Genomic DNA, 26,676 nt, shown 5'->3' with positions numbered 1-26,676 from the left:
CTGTTTTTATTTTTTATTTCATAAATCAATAGTACATGTGAAAATAAGCAACTTTGTAATAGACCTTAAAAGAGAAATATATGAATCTCTCTCTTATAAAATTGATCAGTCATTATCAAAATTCTCAATTCTGGGGTAAAATCTGCATTCAGTGAAGGCACTTCCATTATTGAAAGAGATGGCGGCTGCTATAAATCAGGGTTCCCCAACTCCAGTCCTCAAGGCCCACCAACAGATCATGTTTTCAGGATTTCCTTAGTATTGCCCAGGTGATAATTGTTTCACCTGTGTGCAATACAAAGGAAATCCTGAAAACATGATCTGTTGGTGGGCCTTGAGGACTGGAGTTGGGGAACCCTGCTATAGATACAATTCTATGTAGGCATGAGGATCTAGAGGCACAGCTCCTCTCCTCTTATATAGAGAGTATTGTATCCATATCTGCCGCCATCTCCTATGTCAATACAAGGGAGGAGCTCTGCCTCCAGAGCCTCCCGTCTTACATAGAATTGTAGCAGCCGCCATCTCCTATCTCAGTAATGGAAGTGCCTTCACTGAAAGCAGATTTTACCCTAGAATTGAGAGTTTTCATGACTAATCAATTCTGGCAGAGAAAGAAGATTTCTCTAATAAGACTAAGTGCCTGTACTTGGTCTCAGTTATTCTGGATTGACAAGAGTCCATTTAAATTAGGTTTTTATGCTGATTTTTTTTTTTTTTTTTTTTTATTATTAAATATCACCATTTATATATATATATAAAAAAAAAAAAATTGGAATTTCCACACAGGCAACTATACAAAATAAACTTCCTGTTCTGCACTGTATGAAAAATTAGGCAGTTTGTATTTTCGATTATTCATTTTATTATTGAACAACTAAAGTGATGTCAGTCAATCCAAAAAGTTAATAAACCTAAACATTTTAAGTTTCCTTAAACCCTCTGGACGACTTAATTATTTTACTTTCCAGAGTCTATTAAAACGCTTTATTGGCCTATTTTACTTGAGTAAAACAAGTTGCCCAACAATTGTGCACTTCATGATAAAGGGTGTTGTATGCTTAGACCTCACCCTCCTCACTACACAAATACACAACACCTGATCTGCTCTACTCAGGTTTATACAGCCTGGAGGTGGAAAATCTGCATAAAAATGATGAACAGGTGAAAATCTTGACTTTCCCAATAATTGTGTGCACAGTGTAGGCAGATAAGTTATCAGCAGTCTCATTACCACAGCCGGGATCACAATGGGTCCACCCTTCACTATGGTGTTTTGTTCACCCTTCAGTGTTTTGTTCTCTGGCTCTACGTCATCTCCTCTTCCTCTTGCTGTCGGGGTACCTCAGGGCTCAGTCCTTGGCCCCCTTCTTTTCTCTCTCCACACGGCCCCAATTGGACAGACCATCAGCAGATTTGGCTTTCAGTACCATCTTTATGCTGATGACACACAACTATACACGTCTTCCCCCGACCTTACCCCCGCTGTACTACAGAACGCCAGTGACTGTCTGTCCGCAGTCTCCAATATCATGTCCGCTCTCTATCTGAAACAACCTCTCCAAAACTGAACTACTTCTGCTCCCGCCGTCTACTAACCTCCCTAAATCTGACATTTCCTTCTCCGTGGGTGGTATCCACTCTCGCCTGGATTACTGCAACGCTCTATTAATTGGCCTCCCCGTCACTCGACTATCCCCTCTCCAGTCCATACTCAATGCAGCAGCCAGGATCGTCCATCTGGGTAATCGGTACTCGGACGCATTCGCTCTTCGCCAGTCCTTACATTGGCTGCCCATTCATTATAGGATCCAATTCAAAGTACTTGTTCTCACCCACAAAGCTCTCCACAGTGCGGCACCCCCTTACATCTCTTCTCTCATTTCTGTCTATCGGCCTAGCCGATCGCTGCGCTCTGCAAACGACTTTCGACTAACCTCTGCACTAATCCGTACCTCCCACTCCCGACTCCAAGACTTCTCCCGTGCTGCTCCTATCCTCTGGAATGCTCTACCCCAAGAAATCAGGACTATCCACAATTTGCATAGTTTTAGGCGCTCCCTCAAAACACACCTGTTCAGAGCGGCCTATCACATTCACTAATCAAAGTCATTCTCTGTGTAAGTGTGCGTGCGTAGCCCATTCACTATCTCCATCCATCCTTCACTCCTGCAAGATGGCTGGACCTTCATTGTAAATACACCATTGTAAATACACACCTGTACTCTGTATCTCACTCACCTCATTGTAGATTGTACGCTCTCACGAGCAGGGTCGTCTTATTTCGTCTTATTTTGCTTTAATTATTGTATTGTTAGCGTTGTTACTTATGACTTATGTTTTGAAACTGTTAAACTGTAAAGCGCTGCGGAATATGTCGGCGCTATATAAATAAAGATTATTATTATTATTATTTATGGTGATGTAACAGCTCATATCACCCCCCCTCCCTTCGTAATGAGTTTATGCTTCTATACAAACTTGGCCTGAGTCAGTCTACTGCTGCTAAAGTCCATATGAAGAAAAGAAAGTAGGCGTTGAATATTAGGCTTAGTGGTCAGTGTGAAAATTGGAAGATTTTTTTATTTTCATTTTTTTTAAATTAGTGAGTTAAAAAAAAAAAAAAAAATTAAAAAAAAGAGCAGCACAGATGGGGAAAACAAACAAAATAAAAATAACACTTCTCGATCTGAATCATAGAATGGTAGAGTTGGAAGGGACCTCCTGGGCCATCTGGTCCAACCCCCTGCTCAAAGCAGGATTCGCTAAATCATCCCAGACAGATGTTTGCCCAGCCTCTGTTTGAAGACTTCTATTGAAGGAGAACTCACCACCTCTCGTGGCGGCCTGTTCCACTCATTGATCACGCTGTCAAAAAGTTTTTTCTAATATCTAATCTGTGTCTCCTCCCATTCAGTTTCATCCCATTGCTTCTAGTCTTTCCTTGTGCAAATGAGAATTAAGATGATCCTTCTACAATGTGATAGCCCTTGAGATATTTGTAGACAGCTATTAAGTCTCCTCTCAATCTTCTCTTCTGCAAGCTAAACATTCCCAAATCCTGCAACCTTGCCTCATAAGACAGGGTTTGCAGACCGGTCACCATTCTGGTCGCTCTTCTCAGAACTGAATGTTTGGCCCAGTTAAAATGATCACACATACCTCCTATGCCGGCACTCACATTCCCGGGACTCTCATGTGGTTATGACAGTGTGAACCCGATGCCCAATCAGTGCTGGCATCACTGTCCCTGCCTTCGGACATGTACATAATCAAAAGGAAGGGAGAGCCGCGACTGGCCGCTCACTTCCTCTTGATTACTACTGTTTCGGGAGGCGGAGACAGGCGCTGATTGGGCACATGGCTCAAGTGACATAACCACATGTGAGCCAGGAACACGAGTGCCGACACCACTGGAACAGTGGCGGCACGGGAGGCAGCGCTGGGAATCGGAGTAGTGGAGTCATAAAATGGACCGACTCCTAAAGTATATAACAAATTAGGTTCAGTAGTACAGTGCAGAATGTGCTGCAAATATTTTCGTAAGAATTTCGGGAAGTTATGAAATGTCCTATAAATGTCTGTCTCGGCTTTTAGTTGAGATGAATCTGTTGCACTTTATGTACAGTATTTTTCGCACCATAAGATGCACTTTTCTCCCCCAAAATTAGGGAGGAAAAATAGAATTAGACTTACCGGTAATTCGGTTTCTAGAAACCTTCCACGGAGGTTGTCTCCACGCCCTAACAGGCTTTTTGGCTGGGATGACTGGTTCTGGGGGGGCCCCGAGAAAACCGCTTCCTTGGGGTCCTACGCATGACCCCAGACTTGCGAACGCGGCCTACCCCAGGCTCAAGCCGCTTAGCGGCCGACACCACCATTGCTCCCTTTCCAAGGATTTCATCCAGAGCTGGGCCAAAGACATGTACACCTTTGAAGGGGATGGAATAAGCTTAACCCTGAAGGTAATATCCCCGCTCCATGTTTTAAGCCAGAGGGTTTGCTCGGCAGAATTAGACGGATTACTATAGATGCGTCTGCCAGGAAGCCTGTACCTCTGTAGTATGGGAAGGGAGTCAAGAAGCTCACCCCCTGAGCACTATGATTTTCTATCTCCTCTATCCACTGGAAGAGGGATCTAGAAACGCACGTGGAAGCAATTCCCAATTTTAAGGCAGAGGTCTTCCAGATTTTTCTGAGAAGGCTCTCTATTTTAAAAGGTCCCTCGGACATTAAGCTGGGATGCATCGACAAAAATGGAAGAACTGTCATTTACACGACTCCTGCCATCTGAATATCCACTTTCAGAATTGATTGGGTCTCAAGCTGCCTAGCAGCTGCCATCTGACAAATGCAGTCAAACACAGCCTAGAATGGCAGGTGGCTTTTTGAAAGCATGACCCGTGACCGGCATTTGCATGCATCACCCCCGGAGGGTTTACGTTCTGATGGAGCGGAATAGTTGTCTGTTTGGCTACCTCCAAACATTTACCAGGGATTGCTGGTCTTCCATTCTGGTGAGCTTCAAGTTGCTTATTGGCCGACACCTGACGGGAGCAGCACTAACCAGCTCATCTACCTACTCCGAAGGAAAAAAGATATCTTCTGGCTTCATAGGTTCTAGGGGCTCTCGACTCCTCTCACTCAGATCATAAGTTGTCTGGAAAAAAAAAAAAAAAGGTTTTTTTTTTTTTTAGGGAGGTGAGCCCGCAGGTGAAGGAGGTGGAGGAGGAGAGACCTGAGCACAGGGAGAACACACACACCCATGCTGCAAGCACCAGTGCTTTGCGCCCTGACCACTCCGTCTGTGCATGCCTGACAATTCCCCCCCCCATGCTGTGGGGAGCTTTATGTTACATACGACGCATTTAACAGACATTTTGGTGCCTTTATGGGAGGACTTGTCTCCCTACAAGAAAAGAGAGAAGTATTGTGATGAACTTAGACCCCTATACCCAGGACGGCACCAATAGGACCCACCCCAATAGACACTTACTGTGGCTGGGGCAGCGCTGGGCTCTGCAGATGCAGGGCAGGAAGAACTATGCTGACAGGGGCTTATTTGTCTTACCTGTCGGCGTCTTCCGGCGGGTTTGTAAAAGGTTAAGAACCCACCCCCAGCGCTTCTTTCATTTTTCCCCCTCCTCCTCTCAGGGTCCAGAGCAGGCACAGTCATTTCTGGCAAGCTCTGCACACTGTCAGCTATCCTGGGGCTCGCCATAAGGCGGACAGGAAGTCACCTGCGCTCCAGGGTGGAACGCATACCTCGGAAGTGTGCCACCTCCGGGACGCCGACAGCCGTGCGTGCAGGAGGAGGAGAGACCGGAGAGCTGCGGGAGGCCTCCGGTCGGGGATCACTGGCCCGCTTTACCCCCGAGGGAGCGCAGGTGGGCTAGGAAGGTCCCGAATTCAAAGAAGACGCGAGCAGCACGCAGGGCAGAGCCACCGACCACCACTTCCCGGCCATTTAGAAACCCATTAGGTACACTGCAGCGGCCGGCCACGCAGCATACCTCTAACCTCTCCATGCCCCATGGAGGACAGGAAAGACACTGGCAAGAGGGAGGTGGGAGGGGCCTTTTAACCTCTTTGTACTTCCTGTCCCCTGAGACGTGGAAGGTTGCTAGAGAAATGGGGGGGGTGCGTCTTATGGTGCGAGCGCAGGCTTACCGAGGGGTTGGGGCAGCAGAACTGGCGGCAGATATGCGACGATGCTGCGGCAGTGTTTAGTGCACCTGAGCAGGGTTCCTTCCTCAGCATCCCGGCGGCAGAAATTTATCCACGCTGCAGTACGGTGTCCACGGCGAGCGCATCACTGGTTTCCCTGCGGCCATCTTCTTGAAGCCGAAGCCGTAGGTCGTCGGAGGACGCGCATGCGCAGATCGATTGCCGCCGAGATCTCAATCTGCGCATGCGTGGCCTCCGGCGGCCCATGGCTTCAGGAAGATGACCGCAGGGAAGCCAGTTATGCGCTCGACATCGGACAGCAGCGTGGACACATTTCTGCCGCCGGAATCCTGAGGAAGGGACCATGCTCCGCTGCTCTGCCTCACCGCCGACACCGGACACACAGAATCGCACCCCGGAACTGCAGCAATGCCCCTCTTCTGCCACCACTGGCTTCCTGCTATTTTCCACCTCAAAATTTGGGATGCGTCTAATGGTCCTGTGCATCTTATGGTCCTAAAAATACGGTACATGGGACTGTACTTGGGTTCAAACGATATATAGGGGGATGTCAACATACTTAAATCTGCTCAATACTAAGTGATACAATATTAATTGTAATTATCAATAATAAAAATTTGATATTAATATTGAGTAGAATTAATTTCTGCCTATTGGTTCCGCCCTCCACAACAGTCACGGTCTCATGTGGCCCCTCAGGAAAATTAATTGCCCACCCCTGCTTTATTGTGTTAATGCATAATAAATCAGATAATGTTATAGTAAACTAAGACAGAATATACTGTGAGCCAGCTATGGAGCCAATTAGAAAATAAAGCAAACAAGTTAATCTTAACTGCAGAAGTGCCGCTTCCATAAAGAAAGCAACACGCCGTCCATATTCCTTATATAGCAAAAACCACAGTATAGGTCTCTTAATTGCAGTACTGAAGTAAAAAAAAAAATGAAATCACTATTCTGTATATAAGCCATATGGGGGGGGGTGCAACACGGTCATCAAAATCACTGCTGGCTGTTGCCTAAACGAAATGAGGCCAAGCAGGATGTGCAAATACCACTCCCTACAAGTTTATACAGACCTGGCACAAGGGATATTGTAATAAAAAGAACAAGTTGTGCCAGTTTACAAATGACAGCAACTCACTAATGTTACGGGTGAGAATGGTAAACTGCCTTCCATTGCTCCCGGACATTAGCATGGTGCAAGATCAGGGTCAGTCCAATGTCACCCTAACCGATGGTATTATTGTGATTCACAAATGGTTTACAATCTGCAACAAAAAAAAAAATACACCACAAAAATCACAGACTACACAGTACATCAGAGACATTAACTGAGAGCCTGCCATCAGAGTCATACTGCTCAATCTACAGAGAGCAGGAATGGCAGCCGAGCTGTGAAATTTTAGAAAGTGTGAATTTCTCTGGAATAAGACATAGGATACCTTGATACAGTCATATGTTAAAGTTTGGGCACCCCTATTAATGATAACCTTTTTTCTTTATAACAATTTTGGTTTTTGCAACAGCTATTTCAGTTTCATATATCTAATAACTGATGGACTCAGTTATATTTCTGGATTCAAATGAGGTTTATTGTATTAACAGAAAATGTGCAATCTGCATTTTAACAAAATTTGACCGATGCAAAAGTATGGGCACCTCAACATAAAAGTGACATTAATATTTCGTAGATCCTCCTTTTGCAAAAATAACTGCCTCTAGTCACTTCCTGCAGCTATTAATGAGTTCCTGGATCCTGGATGAAGGTATTTGTGACCATTCCTGTTTACAAAACAATTCCAGTTCAGTTTGATGGTCGCCGAGCATGGACAGCCCGCTTCAAATCATCCCACAGATGTTCAATGATATTCAGGTCTGGGGACTGGGATGGCCATTCTAGAACATTGTAAATGTTCCTCTGCATGAATGCCTGAGTAGATTTGGAGCGGTGTTTTGGATCATTGTCTTGCTGAAATATCCATCCCCTGCGTAAATTCAGCTTTGTCACTGATTCTTGCACATTATTGTCAAGAATCTGCTGATACTGAGTTGAATCCATGCGACCCTCAACTTTAACAAGATTCCCGATGCTGGCATTGGCCACACAGCCCCAAAGCATGATGGAACCTCCACCAAATTTTAATGTGGGTAGCAAGTGTTTTTCTTGGAATGCTGTGTTTTTTAGCCTCCATGCATAACGCCTTTTTGTATGACCAAATAACTCAATCTTTGTTTCATCAGTCCACAGGACCTTCTTCCAAAATGTAACTGGCTTGTCCATATGTGTTTTTGCATACCTCAGGCGACTCTGTTTGTTGCGTGCTTGCAGAAACGGCTTCTTTCGCATCACTCTCCCATACAGCTTCTCCTTGTGCAAAGTGCGCTGTATTGTTGACCGATGCACAGTGACACCATCTGCAGCAAGATGATGCTGCCGGTCTTTGGAGGTGGTCTGTGGATTGTCCTTGACTGTTCTCACCATTCTTCTTCTCTGCCTTTCTGATATTTTTCTTGGCCTGCCACTTCTGGGCTTAACAAGAACTGTACCTGTGTTCTTTCATTTCCTTACTATGTTCCTCACAGTGGAAACGGACAGGTTAAATCTCTGAGACAACTTTTTGTATCCTTCCCCTGAAAAGCTATGTTGAATAATCTTTGTTTTCAGATCATTTGAGAGTTGTTTTGGAGGAGCCCATGATGCCACTCTTCATAGGAGAATCAAATAAGAGAACTACTTGCAAGTGGCCACCTTAAATACCTTTTCTCATGATTTGATACACCTGGCTATGAAGTTCAAAGCTCAATGAGGTTACAAAACCAATTTAGTGCTTCAGGAAGTCAGTAAAAAGTAGTTAGGAGTGTTCAAATCAAGAAAATGATAAGGGTGCCCATACTTTTGCACAGGTCAAATTTTGTTTAAATGCAGATTGCACATTTTCTGTTAGTACAATAAACCTCATTTGAATCCAGAAATATAACTGAGTCCATCAGTTATTAGATATATGAAACTGAAATAGCTGTTGCAAAAACCAAAATTGCTATAAAGAAAAAAGGTTAACATTAATAGGGGTGCCCAAACTTTAACATATGACTGTATCTGTGATCCTATTATTCAGCTTCTATGACATGCATGCTCATATCAATGGCATAGGAGGGTTCAGTCTCCCGACAGATTCCCTTCCAAAGTGTATTAGTGTGTATGATGCAACTTACCTTACTACACAATTCTAAAGCCGGTTTAAGGTCACACGCGCACGGCATTTTGGTGCACCAGCGTTATAAAAAAAAAATGAATCTATGCACAGCATATGTTTGAGCTTCTAATAACCACTTCAGGCTTATTAAGCTGTGAAGCACATTATTCAGGCAGCTTCAGGTGGTTTGGAAGCTGCTCACTAGTTTACATACACTTAGAAAAAAAAAAAAGGATCTTCCAGCGGCACCGCAACAAAAATAACCAAAAGGACAAGGGAAGATGTTTCAGGAAAAGAAAACACCGGAGAGTTTTCCTAAAGTGTGCTCTGCGTCACAAACCCAGGAGATACGCCGCCGACTATAAAAATATATATATTATACACACACACACATATTGCATGGTCTAACACTCTTATCAGTAGGATGGATAATCCTCCAGAGGAAGATTGTAGTTAAAGGTGTTGTCCGGTCTAAAGCCCCCGTTACACACTGCGATATTGCTAGCAATATCGCTGTAAAGTCACAGATTTTGTGACGTTACAGCGATATTGCTAGCAATATCGCTGTGTGTGATACTTACCTCCGACCGGCTCCCCCGCTGGTTATCGCTGATCGCGCGAGAAGCTGCTGGACCATTCCTCGTCGGCCACTTCCTGCTGTGACGACGAGCAACGCGTGGAGCCGGGTGGGAGGACGCAGGATCGCCACGTCTGACAGGTAAGTAGCGATCCCCGACCCCAGCGATGTCGCTAGTGAGATCTGCCTGTGTGGCAGCTCACTAGCGACCACCTAGCGATGCACCAGCGATCCTGACCGCGTCATATCGCTGGTCGGGATCGCTGGTGCATCGCTAGGTGTAACGATACCCTAAAGGCCCCTTTACATTTAGCGATGCACCAGCAATCCCGACAACTATACGACCCGGTCCGGATCGCTGGTGCATCGCTAAATGGTCGCTAGTGAGCTTCCAAACAGGCAGATCTCACAGCGATGTAGTGACGCAGCAGCGGTCGTTACTTACCTTTCAGACGCGGCGATCCCGACGTCCTCCCGCCCGCGTCCACGCGTCGCTCGTCGGCACCAGCAGGAAGCGCCCGACGAGAAATGGACGATCTCGCGCGATCAGCGACAGACAGCGGGGGAGCCGGTCGGAGGTAAGTATCACACATAGCGATATCGCTGCTGCGTAACAAAATCGGTGACGCTTTAGCGATAATCGCTATGTGTAAAGGCCCCTTAAATCGACAAGTCTGGAGACACTCTAGATGAATGTAGACTTGAGAATCCTCACAGCGACCATTGTGAGGATTCACCGATGTCGGCGGCTGGAATGGAGGTCACATAACATAAATATGTGATATGCACACTCAGCAACATTCCGACTAGACTGTTTCTGGTGTGTTCAATGCGAATTTATTGTTCAAGATTTTGACCAGGAGTATGCATATCACATACTAGAGGGATCAAGGGACCGTTGTTCCTGCCCCTTACACGGGAGAATCTTCACAGTGCGCAATATAAGGATTTACATGTCTGAAGTCACAGAGTGACTGTAGACTTGTCATTTTAGTCTGGACAACCCATTTACTACCCTCAAAAAGGTGGTGTCATGACTCTTATCAGGTGTCCTGGGAAAAGGGGCTCGATCCCTGTACCTAATGCTAGGGGGCACCCTAGCTAGCCCTGCTCCCCGAGTTAATTCTGAAGGTGAAGATGCTGGGGCTACGTACCTTGCCTTATCTCCTGAATCCGCCCACCACCTGTATCTTTCCACCACCCAGGGGAGAAGGGAGTAGTAGTGAACGGTAGTACACCAACTAGACTTTCAAGTTAATACGAACAGGGATAATGGAATTTACCAAACATACAAATATAGACTCACATATAACAGAGATGCACTAGGGAGTGAAGGATGGGGTTAAACCAAAGTAGGAGAAGAAAGGGAATTATCACATTCACAAAACAAAGCAACTGTCACAGAAAAATCCACCAAAAGATTACTCAAACCACCACCAACACCGTGTTAGTTAGGACCCAAATTATACAGCAGACGGGAGTGGCTAAAAGTGCACAGCTGAGAGCCCTAGCTCCAAGAGCTCTCAACAGAGCAGATTAACCCCTGCACTGCCCAAAGAAATTTACACCATGTAATAAGAAGGTGAAGTGCTTCTATTCAGCATAGGAGTACAACTCAGACACTGCAGTTTTCTGGCTCCTCTCTGTTACGGGAAACCCGTGACAGGTGGGTTATGCTGCTGGGCCAAATGGCATGCAGAAATGATACTTCACCTTACAACATAACCAGATTCTTCCAAATGTAAGAAATGCTGCTTTGAGAAAAAGACAGAAAGACTGAGCACTGACATGTACTTTTCAGGACATAAGACTAAATACAAACCAGTTCTTTTTAAAGCACCAACAACAACCATATTTTGGTTCAAACACACACACAACCAGTATACAAAGAGTTGCGAGTTCCAGAAGAACAATAATTACGAACCACTCACTATAGCACCGGGATAATCACATGAGTCTGTAGTGAGGTCTTGATAGTACCAGCATTTCATGCATTCTGAACCTTTATTTTTCATGTTTGGCATATTTGTTCTAATAAAGACTGAATAAAACGCTAATGCTAAAACTTATCACTCTATACTCAGTGGATTGTAATTTAGGAGATAGAGGCCTACATTAGAGGACAATTACAGTTCTTAAAGAACCACTTCAACTTTTTTTTTTATTGCGCCGCTGATGTGGTGCTTTAAATGTAATTACCATGCCTCATCTCATCCTCATCTGCAGCCACCTTCATCCTTTTCTAGGTTCGCCCCGTCATTCTCCGGCCAAAAGTAATCTGTCGGCGGCTCCAGTGTTTCATGAAGCGCGCTGGTGGTCACTTTTCAATACATCTCTATGAAAGACTTGCTCTGGCTCTCAAACTTACTTTGAGCAGTTGTAACGTTAATTTTGACATTCGGAGCGCCGTCGGTAAAAGGTGGAGCCGAAGAAAAGTATAAGAATGGGGGGGGCTTACATTTGGAGCGCCACTCCAGTGTTGAAAGAGGGGAAAAAAAAAAAAAAAAAAAAGCTGGCGTGGTGCTTTAAGAGAACAACCCACTTTCCCCTTTTCCCTGTTAAGTCCTACGTGGCCAAATGTTACATAATGTAAAATGCACTGTGTCTTTATAGTTTTTTGGGTCTGAGGTATACACTAGGGGAAAAAAAAAAAAAAAAAAAAAAAAGGGGGGGGGGATTTTTTCCCCCACAAACGCTACAAAGTAAAGCCACCAAAAATGCTGGTAAAAAGGTGATAAAAATACCTGAAAAATTGCTTAAGAGGCCCTTTAAACACTATTTAACAAAAAAATAAAATTAAAAATATACTATTAACGTTTAGAGCATATTTGTTCTGACCTAAAAAAAAAATGAGAATATTTTTAGCTCAGAATGACCACCATAAAAAGCAACATATAAAAAAGTCGGAATTGCATTTTTTGCTACATAAAATGATAAAATTAATGGGGGGGGGGGGGGGGGTTTCATAAAACTTTGCCTGCAAAAAACAAAAAAAAAAAAATATAAAAAAAAGCCATCAAGTGGCTATGTTGATGGAAAAATAAAAGTTACAGCTACAGCGCCAAACAAAAAACAGCCAGGAGGGAAGAGGGGGGGGGGGGGGTTACAGTCACTAGTTCCTGAGCACTGAGATTGTTAAAGGGTTTGTCCAAGACTGATATAGCAATGACTTACTTGTAGGTTACATTAAAGGGAACCTAAATAACAGAAAAACTAACTGAAACATCAAGAACTGGTCTGAACAGACTAGTCCTTGATGTTTCAGTCAGTTTTTCAGTTATTTATAGTCTAACTTTTCTGACTGGCACTCTGCCCTTCACCATGTGGTCATTTTAATTACATCACATCAGGTTCCGACCAACCCATAAATGTAAACTTTACCAAGAGAGGTGTTTATATTCACCCATACACGCAGATATTAGCCATAGGTAAGTGTTCACACTGAACAGGGAGGTCAGGGACCCATCAGATTCATGAGATCACCTTGGCAATGGTTGATGGGCTCACACTATTTGGCCAAATTTTGTGCTAAGCGTTTCATGTATAGTTTTTCCTAAAATTCAAAAGCCATTTTGCTATTCACACTTCATGCATTTCACACTGACATGCTTTAACGATTGAGTGCAACCATATTCGCATTTTGATATTAAAGGGAACCTGTCATCAGATTTGGCCGATATAAGTTACGGCTATGACTTTTCAGGGCTGATATACAGCATTCTATAACGCTGCATATCTGCCCCCGACCCGACCTGTAAGAGTAGAAAAATAACACTCACCTGCGGGGCGGTCCAGTCCGAGGGGTGTCGCTCTTCTTGGTCCGGTGCCTCCAATCTTCATGCGGTGCCACCCTCCTGCTTGCTTCGCGTCGTGCTCCTGCACAGGTGTACTTCTCTGCCCTGTTGAGAGCAGAGCAAAGTCCTGCAGTGCACAGGCGCTGGGCCTCTCTGACCTTTCTGCTCTGCTCTTAACAGGGCAGAGAAGTACGCCTGCGCAGGAGCGCGACACAAAACAAGCAGGAGGGCGGCATCGCATGAAGATGGGAGGTGCCGGACCAAGAAGAACGACAGCCCTCGGACCGCCCCGCCCCGCCCCACAGGTGAGTTTAATAAAAGTTATTTTTCTACTATAACAGGTCGGGTCGGGGGCCGATGTACAGCATTACAGAATGCTGTATATCAGCCCTGAAAGGTGATGGCCGTAACTTATATCGGCCAAAACTGATGACAGGTTCCCTTTAATTTCAGATCGCTGGGGTCTGGTATGTTAGTAGCTCTTGTACAGAGCCATCTCCAGGTACTGCAGCTCAGTTTATATTAAAGTGAATGGGAGCTGAGCTGCTGAACCCGAGATCAGCCACCAGTCTATTGCGCTCTGATGTTCTTGGACCGTACACCGTTTACTTCCAACCCTGCTACAGCCAAGTGTCTGGAGAAGGAAAGAGGCGGTTTGCAATCACCTCTGAAAAATCACTTCATGCTTTACAAATAGCGCGTTGAGTAGCAGAGATAATACAACGTTTGCTAGTCTAGTTTTTCAAAGATTTGTCTCAGTCTGTATTGTAGCCAAGGGATGAATTCACTGCTCTTCAGGCATCTTCTAGCAATTTTTGAAGGCTAAACATTTCCAGAGAACTTTCTGTGGATCTTTTCAGTTCAGATCCCTCTTCTCACAGACATTGTGCAATAATCAGACTAAAGGTACTGTCACACTAAACGATATCGCTAGCAATATCGCTATAACTTGTGACGTTATAGCGATATTGCTAGCGATATCGCTGAGTCTGATACTTACCTACGACCGGCTCCCCCGCTGGTTATTGCTGATCGCGCGAGAACGTCCAGGACTGCTTCTCGTCGTCAGCTTCCTGTGGAGAGACGAGCCGGGCGGGAGGACGCAGGATCGCCTAGTGTGACAGGTAAGTAGCGACCCCCGTCCCCAGCGACGTCGCTGGTGAGATCTGCCTGTGAGGCAGCTCACTAGCGACCACTTAGCGATGTACCAGCGATCCTGACCGCGTCATATCGCTGGTCGGGATCGCTGGTACATCGCTAAGTTTGACAGTACCCTAAGATGTTGACTGTTTACAACAGGGATGGGGAACCTCAGGCCCCAGGGCCATTTACGGCCCTCGATGACCTTTTATCAGGCCCCCGAGCAGATTCTCAGGGTCTGCATTCTTGGGCAGGGAGCTGTATTTTGATTGCCACAAGCTCATTAATTTCTTCTTGCTCTGTTGGCACACACCCCCCAGTGTTCACTACTGAACATTGAAGGGCATGCAATGAAAGATTAAGTCATGAAACCAGTGCCAGAGTCAGGATGTACTTTGTGGGCGGAGTTTGTACGGCCCCCGAAGGATGGTATAAATATCCAAATGGCCCTTGGCAGAAAGAAGATTCCCCACCCCTGATTTACAATGACAACTAGCTATGATGTGAAATGTGACAGATACAGCAACAGATGAGGACGTACAGTGGCTTGCAAAAGTATTCACCCCCTTGACATTTTTCTACTTCACAACCTGGAATTTCACTGGATTTTTTTATGCATCAGTTCATGTAAAGAACATGCCTAGAACTGTGAACATTTGGCTCTCTTTTTATTGTGAAGTGAACAAATAGGACAAAATGAAAACTTCAGTGTGCATAACTATTCACCCCCCCTAAAGTCAGTACATTGTGGAGCCTCCTTTTGTGGCAATTACAGCTGCAAGTTGCTTTGGAGAAGTCTCTATGAGCTTTCCACATCTGGCCACTGGAGTTTTTGGAAATTCCTCAAGGCAAAACGGCTCCAGCTCCTTTCTGTTATATGGTTTCCTCTGGTGAACAGCAATCTTGAAGTCTGACAACAGATTCTCAATTGGATTAAGGTCTGGGCTTTGACTAGGCCACTCCAAAACTTTTACATGTTTCCCCTTAAATCACTCGCGTGTTGCTTTAGCAGTATGCTTTGAGTCATTGCCTTGCTGGAAGGTGAACCCCCGTCCCAGACTCAAAACACTGACAAACAGGTTTTGCTCAGATCATCCCTGTAGTTTGCAAATTCCATCTTCCCCTTGACAAACTATTTTCCCTGTTCCTACTGTAGAAAAACATCCCCACAGCATGCTGCTGTCACCACCATGTTTCACTGTGGGGAGGATGTTCTTGGTGTGAGGAGCTGTGATGGTTTGGCTCCAGACATGGTGTTTACCTTGGTGGCCAAAAAGTTGAATTTTGGTCTCATCGGACCCCAGCACGTGCCTTCTGCTTAATGGTGTTGCCATATCTGTGGCCTTTCAGAAAAGGTGTGTACAGTATACACAGACAGGCTATGTGACACTTTGATTGCACACAGGTGGACTTACTGTCACTAATCATGTGACTTATGAAAGGGGATTCAGAGCAAAAGGGGTGAATACATATGCATATGCCAAATTGTAGTTATTTGACCCCATAAATTTAAGCCTATATTTTTTTCACTTCATCAACTTCGACTATTTAGTGCTGATGCATCACATACAAATCAGATTTTAAAAATATTTTTTGTGAATGTGTGCTCCTGTAGGGTTGCCCAGGAGTATACCAATGTCATATGGTGTCAGATGTTGATAATAATACTAGATCTGACAAAAAAAAAAAAAAAAAATTCTGATTTCTTAACATCTTAATGCCCGGACATGGGACTTAGACTGCAGCATAGCTAGACTTGTTTATTTCCCTGCAGCCTATGATGGGAAGTCCTAAATGATGCCAATAGCATAGTAAAAAGTTATACAGGAGGTTATGTTTGGCTTTAAAGATTGTACAATTCTGTGTGCTATGAGCTCCCTATACGAGCCAACGAAGCAGCGGATAGGAGGCCATAGGTATGTAGCTCTGCACCCATGGATATCAGATGTAAGTAATACACAACTATTGCATCGCAAATTATAGAAATCATATTGAAGAAGTTATTTAACATTCCAAATTGAATGAAATGTTGCTGACAAATGTCATTTTTCCCACATGTTTTGTGGCTAACAGCTGTAAAACATGAGACATGAGGCTGCAGGGACTCTAACATGTCACTCGAGCACCCGCGTTACTCGGTGCGTACCGAGCACCTTCGGCAAACCCGAGTAACGAGCATTTGCGTTCAGCGCTAAAAAAGTTACATCTGCATAACATTTCTAAATCTTGTCTAGCTCAATCAGCAACACTGTGTAAACCCAGATGAATACGGATGTGATTGGCACAAAACAAATACATTGCACCAAAAATTGCCAAAAACAGTCATCCTTGTATTCCGAAATCAATAGGAATCCGTAAACCCCCTCTCCCTGCAGATAATGACTAGAAACCACCCGGGTTTTCTTCAACTGAACATATATTAGCTTTGAACCGAGAGGATTCTACTTATTTCAAATGACTGTATAAGGAGGCTATGTTACCACAATGAGCTTAGACACCATTTCTGGGCCCATTCTTTAAATTAGGTTACTTCCTTTTTATTATTGTGCTTTTTGACGTATGTTGATTTCATTGTCGTACATAGTTGTGGATTACACGCTTTTTTTTATTTACGTTTTCGCATCTGAAACTCACTAAAGACACTTGTGCGTTTTCTTACCTTTCTTCCGTATCTAATGTCAGTCTATGGGGAAAATCTGCACATAAATCTCAGCGTACCCGCCAGGGCTGTGGAGTCGACAAGCCAAACCTGCGACTCCGACTCCAACAGATTTTATATTTAAGTGAAAAATTTATTGTAGTACAAATGTGAACATCAGACATTCAATCATTTTTATGATACAATAATTAAGACATTTAGATAGAACATAATATATATTTATTGGAATACAACTTTAGAACACAAAAAACTAATACATTGTATATATATATATATATATATATATATATATATATATATATATATATATATATATATATATATATATATACATACACACACATACACACACACACAGTCATGGCCAAAAGTTTTGAGAATGACACAAATATTAATTTTTACAAAGTCTACTGCTTCATTTTTTCTAATGGCAATTTGCATATACTCCTGAATGTTATAAAAAGTGAACAGCTTAACAGCAATTACTTGCAAAGTCAATATTTGCCTAGAAAATTAACTTTATCCCCCAAAACACATTTCAACATCATTGCAGCCCTGCCTTAAAAGGACCAGCTAACATCGTTTCAGTGATTGCTCCATTAACACAGGTGTGGGTGTTGATGAGGAAAGGGCTGGAGATCAATCTGTCATGATTAAGTAAGAATGACACCACTGGACACTTTAAAAGGAGGCTGGTGCTTGGCATCATTGTTTCTCTTCTGTTAACCATGGTTATCTCTAAAGAAACACGTGCAATCATCATTGCACTGCACAAAAATGGCCTAACAGGGAAGAGTATCGCAGCTAGAAAGATTGCACCTCAGTCAACAATCTATCGCATCAAGAGAACTTCAAGGAGAGAGGTTCCCTTGTTGCCAAAAAGGCTCCAGGGCGCCCAAGAAAGACCAGCAAGCGCCAGGACCGTCTCTTAAAAGTGTTTCAGCTGCGGGATTGGGCTACCAGCAGTGCAGAGCTTGCTTAGGAATGGCAGCAGGCAGGTGTGAGTGCATCTGCACGCACTGTGAGGCGGAGACTCATGGAGCAAGGCCTGGTCTCAAGGAGGGCAGCAAAGAAGCCACGTCTCTCCTGAAAAAACATCATGGACAGACTGATATTCTGCAAGAGGTACAGGGAGTGGACTGCTGAGAACTGGGGTAAAGTCATTTTCTCTGATGAATCCCCTTTTCGATTGTTTGGGACATCTGGAAAACGGCTTATTCGGAGAAGACCAGGTGAGCGCTACCACCAGTCTTGTCTCATGCCAACTGTCAAGCATCCTGAAACCATTCATGTGTGGGGTGGCTTCTCAGCCAAGGGAATGGGCTCTCTCTCAGTCTTGCCTAAAAACACAGCCATGAATACAGAATGGTACCAGAATGTCCTCCAAGAGCAACTTCTCCCAACCGTCCAAGAGCAGTTTGGCGATCAACAATGCCTTTTTCAACATGATGGAGCACCTTGCCATAAAGCAAAGGTGATAACTAAATGGCTCAGGGAACAAAACAGAGATTTTGGGACCATGGCCTGGAAACTCCCCAGATCTTAATCCCATTGAGAACTTGTGGTCAATCATCAAGAGACGGGTGGACAAACAAAAACCTTCAAATTCAGACAAAATAAAAGCATTGATTTTGCAAGAATGGACTGCTATCAGTCAGGATTTGATCCAGAAGTTGTTTGAGAGCATGCCAGGGAGAATTGCTGAGGTCCTGAAGAAGAAGGGTCAACACTGCAAATATTGACTTGCTGCATTAACTCATTCTGTCAATATAACCTTTTGTTACTCATAATATGATTGCAATTATATTTCTGTATGTGATAAAAACATCTGACAAACACACATAAAAACCAGAGGGCAGCAGATCATGTGAAAATATAATATTTGTGTCATTCTCAAAACTTTTGGCCATGACAGTATGTATGTATGTATCACTATGTAATAAACTATGTAAGTGGCAAAAAACAGTTTTCAACAAAAACCTACTAAATAACATTTGTGCAGTCTATGACTTTGTTCTAAGAAATAATTGCCTCCATCAGATCCTCCTTGATAGATGACCTACAGTAGAATCTGACCTAATAATTTTAAGGCCAGAGAACAACCTCTCTACACTAACTTGGGTTGGAGGCAAAGCCGTGACCACATGGGCAACATCTCTAAATTTCCGGGTATAAAGGAATTGCCTCATGCACAGTCAGTTTTGATGAACGGTTGAATTTTTCTTCTTCTTTGAGAGCAAGTGAAACATTTTGCTGAAATATGGTCAATCTGCTTGCTATTGGAGACGGAGTGAAATCTTTTTCCTTGCAACGCTTTGCCTGCTCCATATCATCCAAATACTTGTCAAAGTCAAACTCCTCATCTGATGAGGATGAAGATATGGCAGCAGTAGCACTGTCAGGACCCAAGTCCTCCTGCAGGCCACTCATCATAACTGCTACCTCAGTCAGAGCTTCTTTTCCTTTAGTAAGCTGTTGATCATCAAGCAATATACGATGACTTGGGTCCACATAAACAGCCGCCAGAAAAATTTTATTTTCCAATAGCTGTGTCTCTCTCCATTTCATTGAAGCAGAAATACCATCTGCGATTAAATCTCCTCTTTGGGACAGGCAAAATAGCAAGTTCTTCCACTCCCTTATGAAAATGCCAGGAGTTAAATCCTCAGCTTGTAATTTTTTAGTCACGGTAAACATGCGATTAAGCAGTTCCTTCAATTCAGCCACCTGTGTCCATTGACCTTCATTTAGGGTTACCTGAGGGTTCGCCATATCTATAAGAAACGGTTTTAGCCAGGATCAAAACTGCAGAATCTCATACTGCACACCTCAGCTGCTGCAGAACCTTATACTGCACACCTCTACACTTGAAAATAAAGCCTGCACCTTAAGATGTGGTGAATGCAGTCTATTTATTCCAACTATCAATTGATGTTGATGTGTTACTGAAGATGAGCAATGCCTGTCCTGGGCATCCTTTTGGGCAGCTATGAGTTGTACCTGACGGGTGCTAAAAATAGAAGGAGTGTTAGTCTGTGTGCTAGCCGGCTTTCATTCTTTTTGGTACAAATAAGATATGGATAGACAGATATATAGATAAAAGCAGATTAGAAATCTGCTCTGCTATTGAAAACATTATCTATGAGCTCAAAAACCTTTCATGTGATGCGTTTTTTTAAAAAGCTGATCTCATTTTGCAGCTGAAAAACGTATCCTCAAAAAACGCAGCAAAAACGCTGTGTGTGAATGTAGCCTTAGATCAGGAATAGAACAACCATTTATAGGACATTTCATAACTTTCCCAAATTCCTATGAAAAAATAATCAGCACATTCTGCATTGAACTACTGTACCCAATTTATTATATATTTTAGGAGTCGGACCATTTTATACCGACTCCTCCAAAATGAGCTCCGACTCCACAGCCCTGGTAACCGCAAGAAAAAATGACATGCTGCGAATTTGAAAAACGCACCGTGGGAGAGTTTACACAGCGTAAATAAGAAGCACCGTGGGCAGGAGATCTCTATAAATCCAACCACTTTGCTGTAACTGTAAGACGCTGCGTTTTTGACTATGGAAAATACGCAGCGTCAAAAAGCTCATTGTGGGAACGTAGAAGCATTTAGCACCAGCGAAGAAAAGGTACCTCAGCGCTGAACATAAAGGAACACGTCCTCGTTACTTAGAGAACCTGTCATCAGTTTTGGCCACTATAAGATAAGGCCACTGCCTTTCTAGGCTTATCTACAGCATTATATAATGCTATATATAAGCCCCTGGTCCGAACCGCAAGATAAGAAAAATAAATACTATAGTCACCCGGGTGGGGGGGTCCGATGAGGTCTGGTCCGATGGGCGTCGCAGATCCAGGTCCTGCGCCTCCCATCTTCTTGCGATGCCGCCCTCCTGTTGCTTCATCACTCCCCGGCATCGCGCTCCTGCGCAGGCGTACTTATCTGCCCTGTTGAGGGCAGAGCAAAGTACTGCAGAGCGCAAGCGCTGGGAAAGGTCATAGAGGCCCAACACCTACGCACTGCAGTACTTTACGCTGCCCTCAACAGGGCAGATAAGTACACCTGCGCAGGAACGCAATGCCGGGGAGTGATGAAGCAACAGGAGGGCGGCATCGCAAGAAGATGGGAGGCACCGGACCTGCAACACCCATCTGACCTGACCGCCCCCTGGGTGAGTACAATAAGACTTCTTATCTTCCAGGTCGGACTGGGGGCTTATCTACAGCATCTTATATCGGCCAAAACGGCTGACAGGTTCCCTTTAAAGGCTGTAATAGAGTAAGATTAGACAGTGTCCATGACATGGGAAAATCCCAATCATGAAAGGGCTCTGCTACAGAGACCAAGAACTCATAGAAAGTTCACCATTGAGAGGCATGAATGTATTTAGAACAATCTATCGCCAAATCACACACCGCTCAGTCCTACCACAGTAAGTATGATGCCCATGCGCCTTTGTAGGGAAGCATGGCTTCAGAACTGGAGGAGCGACACAATAAGTTTTACATAAAGTACTGTGCAAACGTGGGCCCAATTCAATATTGCATTTACGCCTATTTTAGGTTTAGTTTTTCCTCATTTACGCCAGATTGAGAAAAAAAAAAAAGCTAATTTTTTTGCACAAATGTACTTAGGTCCCCCCAGAGTGATTTTTTACATGCCAGAAATTTCCACACAAATCTTACAGTTGGGAGCAACATTTAAAACGGATCATGAGTCTTTTTTTACTCTTAACAGATGCGCAAGGAGGTTAAATAAAAAAAAAAAAGCACTTGATTTTGCTCAAAATTCAAGAACCCAGTAGCACCATGTTCAAAATTTTTAGCTAAAAATGGCAACAAATATTCAAAAAAAAAAAAAACACGAATCGGGCCCTTTGTATCATGTTCTTCAGAAAAGCTTGTGACATATGGGAACTGGGATACAATGGTGGGGGGGCAATAAAGTGCACAGTATATATGAAAATAGTTATGCGATTGCTAATAAGATCTTCCCAAAATATCAGAAAAGGTGGGGACTCTGGATTACGGTAATACTTTTCCATGCCAGCCTGGGGATTATTAGATTTTTATCTCTTCTCCCCGAGTATACGAAGCAACCACTTGATATGTGAAGCGTTGTTTTTCTCTGGTTTTCTTATTTTCTGTGAATCTCGTTACACAGCATTACTCTAAGACTGATAGATTTTGCACAGTTTGTTAAAACCTGTTGTTATGTTGCTCAAAACGACTCTGGACACTATTACCTCTGCTGTCCCTTTTCCCTTCCCAATATACCTGTTCTCCCTCCCCCTCCATTTGCCCTTATCTTCCTTCCTTGTTCAAACTGTTTATATACAGTATTTAAAGTTCTTATCATTGTTTGTTGAAACTTAACCCAACAATAAAAATTTTATGAAAAAAATAAAAAAGGGGGGGAGGGGGAGCCAACAAGCAGGTACAGGGGACGGGACAGGTAACTGGTCACTTTTGGGGTTGCGAGACCCTCAAATGAGGAATAGAAGAAAGAAACAGCTGCAGCATCCTCAGGACAGGAAAACCTGCGGTGTTAGCGCTCGGAGGACAAGGAGAGGGGATCTGCGCGGCCGAGGAGCTATTCCCAATAAGGATACAGTAGACGCGAGGTTAAAGCGGTTTATTCTCGTCGCCTTTCGAGGTTGGGCTAGCTTCATCAGGACAGCACTGTGGATCTCCTGAGGAAGACGTTAGCCCAACTTCGAAACGCGTTGGACGTAAACCTCTTGTTACTCCAACATCACGTCTGCTGGATCCTTACTGGGAAGAAGTCCTCGGCGGCGCAGGTCAGCTCTCCTACCCTCCATATGGGAACTGGGCACATTCTGCAGCATTAGTAAGTATTTCCCCATTGCCATAGGCAAATATAAAATAAAAAAAAACCTAACTAGGAAGGACAGTCTCCAGCAGCAGTATGAAGGAATCTAAATATTCGAAACACACCGATAGGAAATCTAGATTGTGAGCCCCAATGGGGACAGCACCGATAAGGTCTGTAAAGCGTTGTAGAATTAATGGTGCTAAATACTTGAGTAAAATAAATATTTAACTGAAAAGACAAATAACACTGGAATCATTGAAAGTAAACAAAGAACAAAATATGCGGCCATTTTTTTAGTTACGTCTGTTTAGAAAAGCAGAGTGCCCACCACTGCGAGAAGCCTACAGATAGACTTAAGGGCAATCATCACGTGTGAGACCCCCGCGTGACGGGTAACCTTATGTGCAAGTGTCAGCATCAGGGCGTGATGTCACAGCTGCAGGATTGGCACGGGTCACTGCAGATGAGGGGGACTAAGCAGGAAAGTAGTGGGTTAATATTTTATAACAATTCCAGCTGTCCAGAAAGTTTTTGAAAACTTCAATAACCAATTCTCAGCACCAGGACTTTAAAAAAAAAAAAATATATAAAAATCTGCTGAACATCTTCCAAGGAAAAAGACTCCACCAGTGGTCTCCGTCCAGGGGGAACGCGAGAGGCGCACTCAAAATATAACAATCTATACCCAAAACGCTACCCCCGATACTGATGAGGAGCGGTCACCGCACCAGGGGGATTTCTAGCATTCTTTTCTGGAATTATGCTTAAAGACCACCCATCAAATAAACGACAAACCAACAAGGTAACATAAGACTGAATAAGAGGGGGGTTTCCTAAATACCGGGGCTTAACAGATCGGACGTCCCCCCCATCGAGAACACACGGAGTACATGCAGCGCAGGCCTTCTGTTCTGTACACTCAGGATCAGTGGGGGTCTCAGTAATATAGCTGACGCCCCTTTAATTAACACGTCCTTAAAGAGATCTGTCCGCAGATTTCACAATACAAACTGCACACATTAAATAGGATTGCCTAGACCTGGTGGGGCTGGTGTACTTACTTTGAGAATTCATCAAGTATGGATGGACTTCAAAAATTCTTATTATAGCATCAGACGGGAGCATTTTATAAAGATTATGGAGCGAAAATGAAATAGATTCTCACAGTAAGTACACCGGCCTCATCAGACATCATATCCAATAAAGTAAACAGAAAACTGGCAGCAGATCCGGTGTAAAGTGTTGCAAGGTGGAAAAAAGTAAAGATGCCAAAGTGCTGAGCCCGGGATGGCACCTGGTGATGCCACAGACCCTCCAGGCTGTGCCCAGACCACGGCTGGTGCGGAGACCCTGTGGGGGCATCAGGGGCAGGTCAGCACATAGGGCATCAGGGGCTCACCTGTGGGAATGCCCCCTCTCGGCGGGGGGTCATCGGGTGGTCCAGCTGCCCCCGGTCCAGCATGAGATACAAGGAGAAGATCACGACACAGAATATCGCGCTGCCCAGCACCGTGATCTGCCGGCTCAGCTTCATCCTCCCGGGCAGCGCACACACAGCTCCGACCAGTCCGGCTCACTCAGAGCGCAGCATGCCGCTCACACCTGCCCCAGCGTCACATGCTCCGGCTCCACAGGTCACACAGTGACAGCACGAACTTTCCCCCCCATGAGGGCAGAGCCCGGAGAGTTCCTGCCTGCGCCTCCTCCCAAAGCAGCAGCAGAGCCCCGGGACTTCCGCAGAGTGCACTGTGCTCCTGGCCCCGGGAGTCAGCGGCCACAACTGCTATTCCCGGGCACGCCAACCACGTCCCGCGTCCTCAGTCCCAGCTCCCGGGAAACGCTCCACAACTCCGACCAGCGGCTCCAGAATGCAACCACCGAGAGGAGGAGCTTCCAGGAAGGGGCGGGGACACATGTACACAGGACGCGTCATACTATCACAGCCCCGCGAGTGAGAGCCGTGACGTCACAGGATTTGGTCCGAGCAGCCCCGCCCCTCTGGGGATTTGGAGTCGCTGTGCGGTTTCCTCGCTGGGGTCCGTGCAGCGTCCTCCGTGTGTATGAGTGGGTGTGTAATATATAGTGTCTAGTGTGTGGATACTGTGTATGAATAGTGTATGTACAGTATATTGTGTCTGTATAGTGTATGTATAGTGTGTGTATAGTGTGTGTATATAGTGTATGTATACTGTGTGTGAATAGTGTATGTATAGTGTGTGTGTGTGTATAGTGTGTGTATATAGTGTATGTATACTGTGTGTGAATAGTGTGTGTATATAGTGTATGTATACTGTGTGTGAATAGTGTATGTATAGTGTGTGTATATAGTGTATGTATACTGTGTGTGAATAGTGTATGTATAGTGTGTGTATACTGTATGTATAGTGTGTGTATATAGTGTATGTATACTGTGTGTGAATAGTGTATGTATAGTGTGTGTGTATAGTGTGTGTATACAGTGTGTATATAGTGTATGTATACTGTGTGTGAATAGTGTATGTATAGTGTGTGTATATAGTGTATGTATACTGTGTGTGAATAGTGTATGTATAGTGTGTGTATACTGTATGTATAGTGTGTGTATATAGTGTATGTATACTGTGTGTGAATAGTGTATGTATAGTGTGTGTGTATAGTGTGTGTATACAGTGTGTATATAGTGTATGTATACTGTGTGTGAATAGTGTATGTATAGTGTGTGTATATAGTGTATGTATACTGTGTGTGAATAGTGTATGTATAGTGTGTGTGTATACTGTATGTATAGTGTGTGTATATAGTGTGTGTCTACTGTGTGTGTATAGTGTATGTATAGTGTGTGTATATAGTGTGTGTATACTGTGTGTGTATAGTGTATGTATAGTGTGTGTGTATAGTGTGTGTATACAGTGTGTATATAGTGTATGTATACTGTGTGTGAATAGTGTATGTATAGTGTGTGTGTATACTGTATGTATAGTGTGTGTATATAGTGTATGTATACTGTGTGTGAATAGTGTATGTATAGTGTGTGTATATAGTGTATGTATACTGTGTGTGAATAGTGTATGTATAGTGTGTGTATACTGTATGTATAGTGTGTGTATATAGTGTATGTATACTGTGTGTGAATAGTGTATGTATAGTGTGTGTGTATAGTGTGTGTATACAGTGTGTATATAGTGTATGTATACTGTGTGTGAATAGTGTATGTATAGTGTGTGTATATAGTGTATGTATACTGTGTGTGAATAGTGTATGTATAGTGTGTGTATACTGTATGTATAGTGTGTGTATATAGTGTATGTATACTGTGTGTGAATAGTGTATGTATAGTGTGTGTGTATAGTGTGTGTATACAGTGTGTATATAGTGTATGTATACTGTGTGTGAATAGTGTATGTATAGTGTGTGTATATAGTGTATGTATACTGTGTGTGAATAGTGTATGTATAGTGTGTGTGTATACTGTATGTATAGTGTGTGTATATAGTGTGTGTCTACTGTGTGTGTATAGTGTATGTATAGTGTGTGTATATAGTGTGTGTATACTGTGTGTGTATAGTGTATGTATAGTGTGTGTGTATAGTGTGTGTATACAGTGTGTATATAGTGTATGTATACTGTGTGTGAATAGTGTATGTATAGTGTGTGTGTATACTGTATGTATAGTGTGTGTATATAGTGTATGTATACTGTGTGTGAATAGTGTATGTATAGTGTGTGTATACTGTATGTATAGTGTGTGTATATAGTGTATGTATACTGTGTGTGTATAGTGTATGTATAGT

At 43.8% G+C, this 26,676-nt stretch overlaps 1 protein-coding gene across 1 annotated transcript in view; it reads right to left on the bottom strand.

Moving 5' to 3' along the window:
- Nucleotides 1-24,823, bottom strand: part of MAN2A1 (mannosidase alpha class 2A member 1) — a 195,345-nt gene extending 170,522 nt beyond the window's left edge. Inside the window, exon 1 of the mRNA XM_073549319.1 lies at nt 24,306-24,823. Within this exon, the coding sequence (XP_073405420.1) occupies nt 24,306-24,440 (135 nt within the window). The 5' untranslated portion in view covers nt 24,441-24,823. The remainder of the gene's footprint in view (nt 1-24,305) is intronic.
- Between the last annotated feature and the right edge of the window lie 1,853 nt (nt 24,824-26,676).

Source organism: Dendrobates tinctorius, unplaced genomic scaffold (genome assembly GCF_039654945.1).
Source record: "Dendrobates tinctorius isolate UK_male_01 unplaced genomic scaffold, ASM3965494v1 ptg000003l, whole genome shotgun sequence".
Lineage (NCBI taxonomy): Eukaryota > Metazoa > Chordata > Amphibia > Anura > Dendrobatidae > Dendrobates > Dendrobates tinctorius.
The sequence above is the reverse complement of the archived record's forward strand: the minus strand, read 5'-3'. Positions and strand labels throughout refer to the sequence as shown.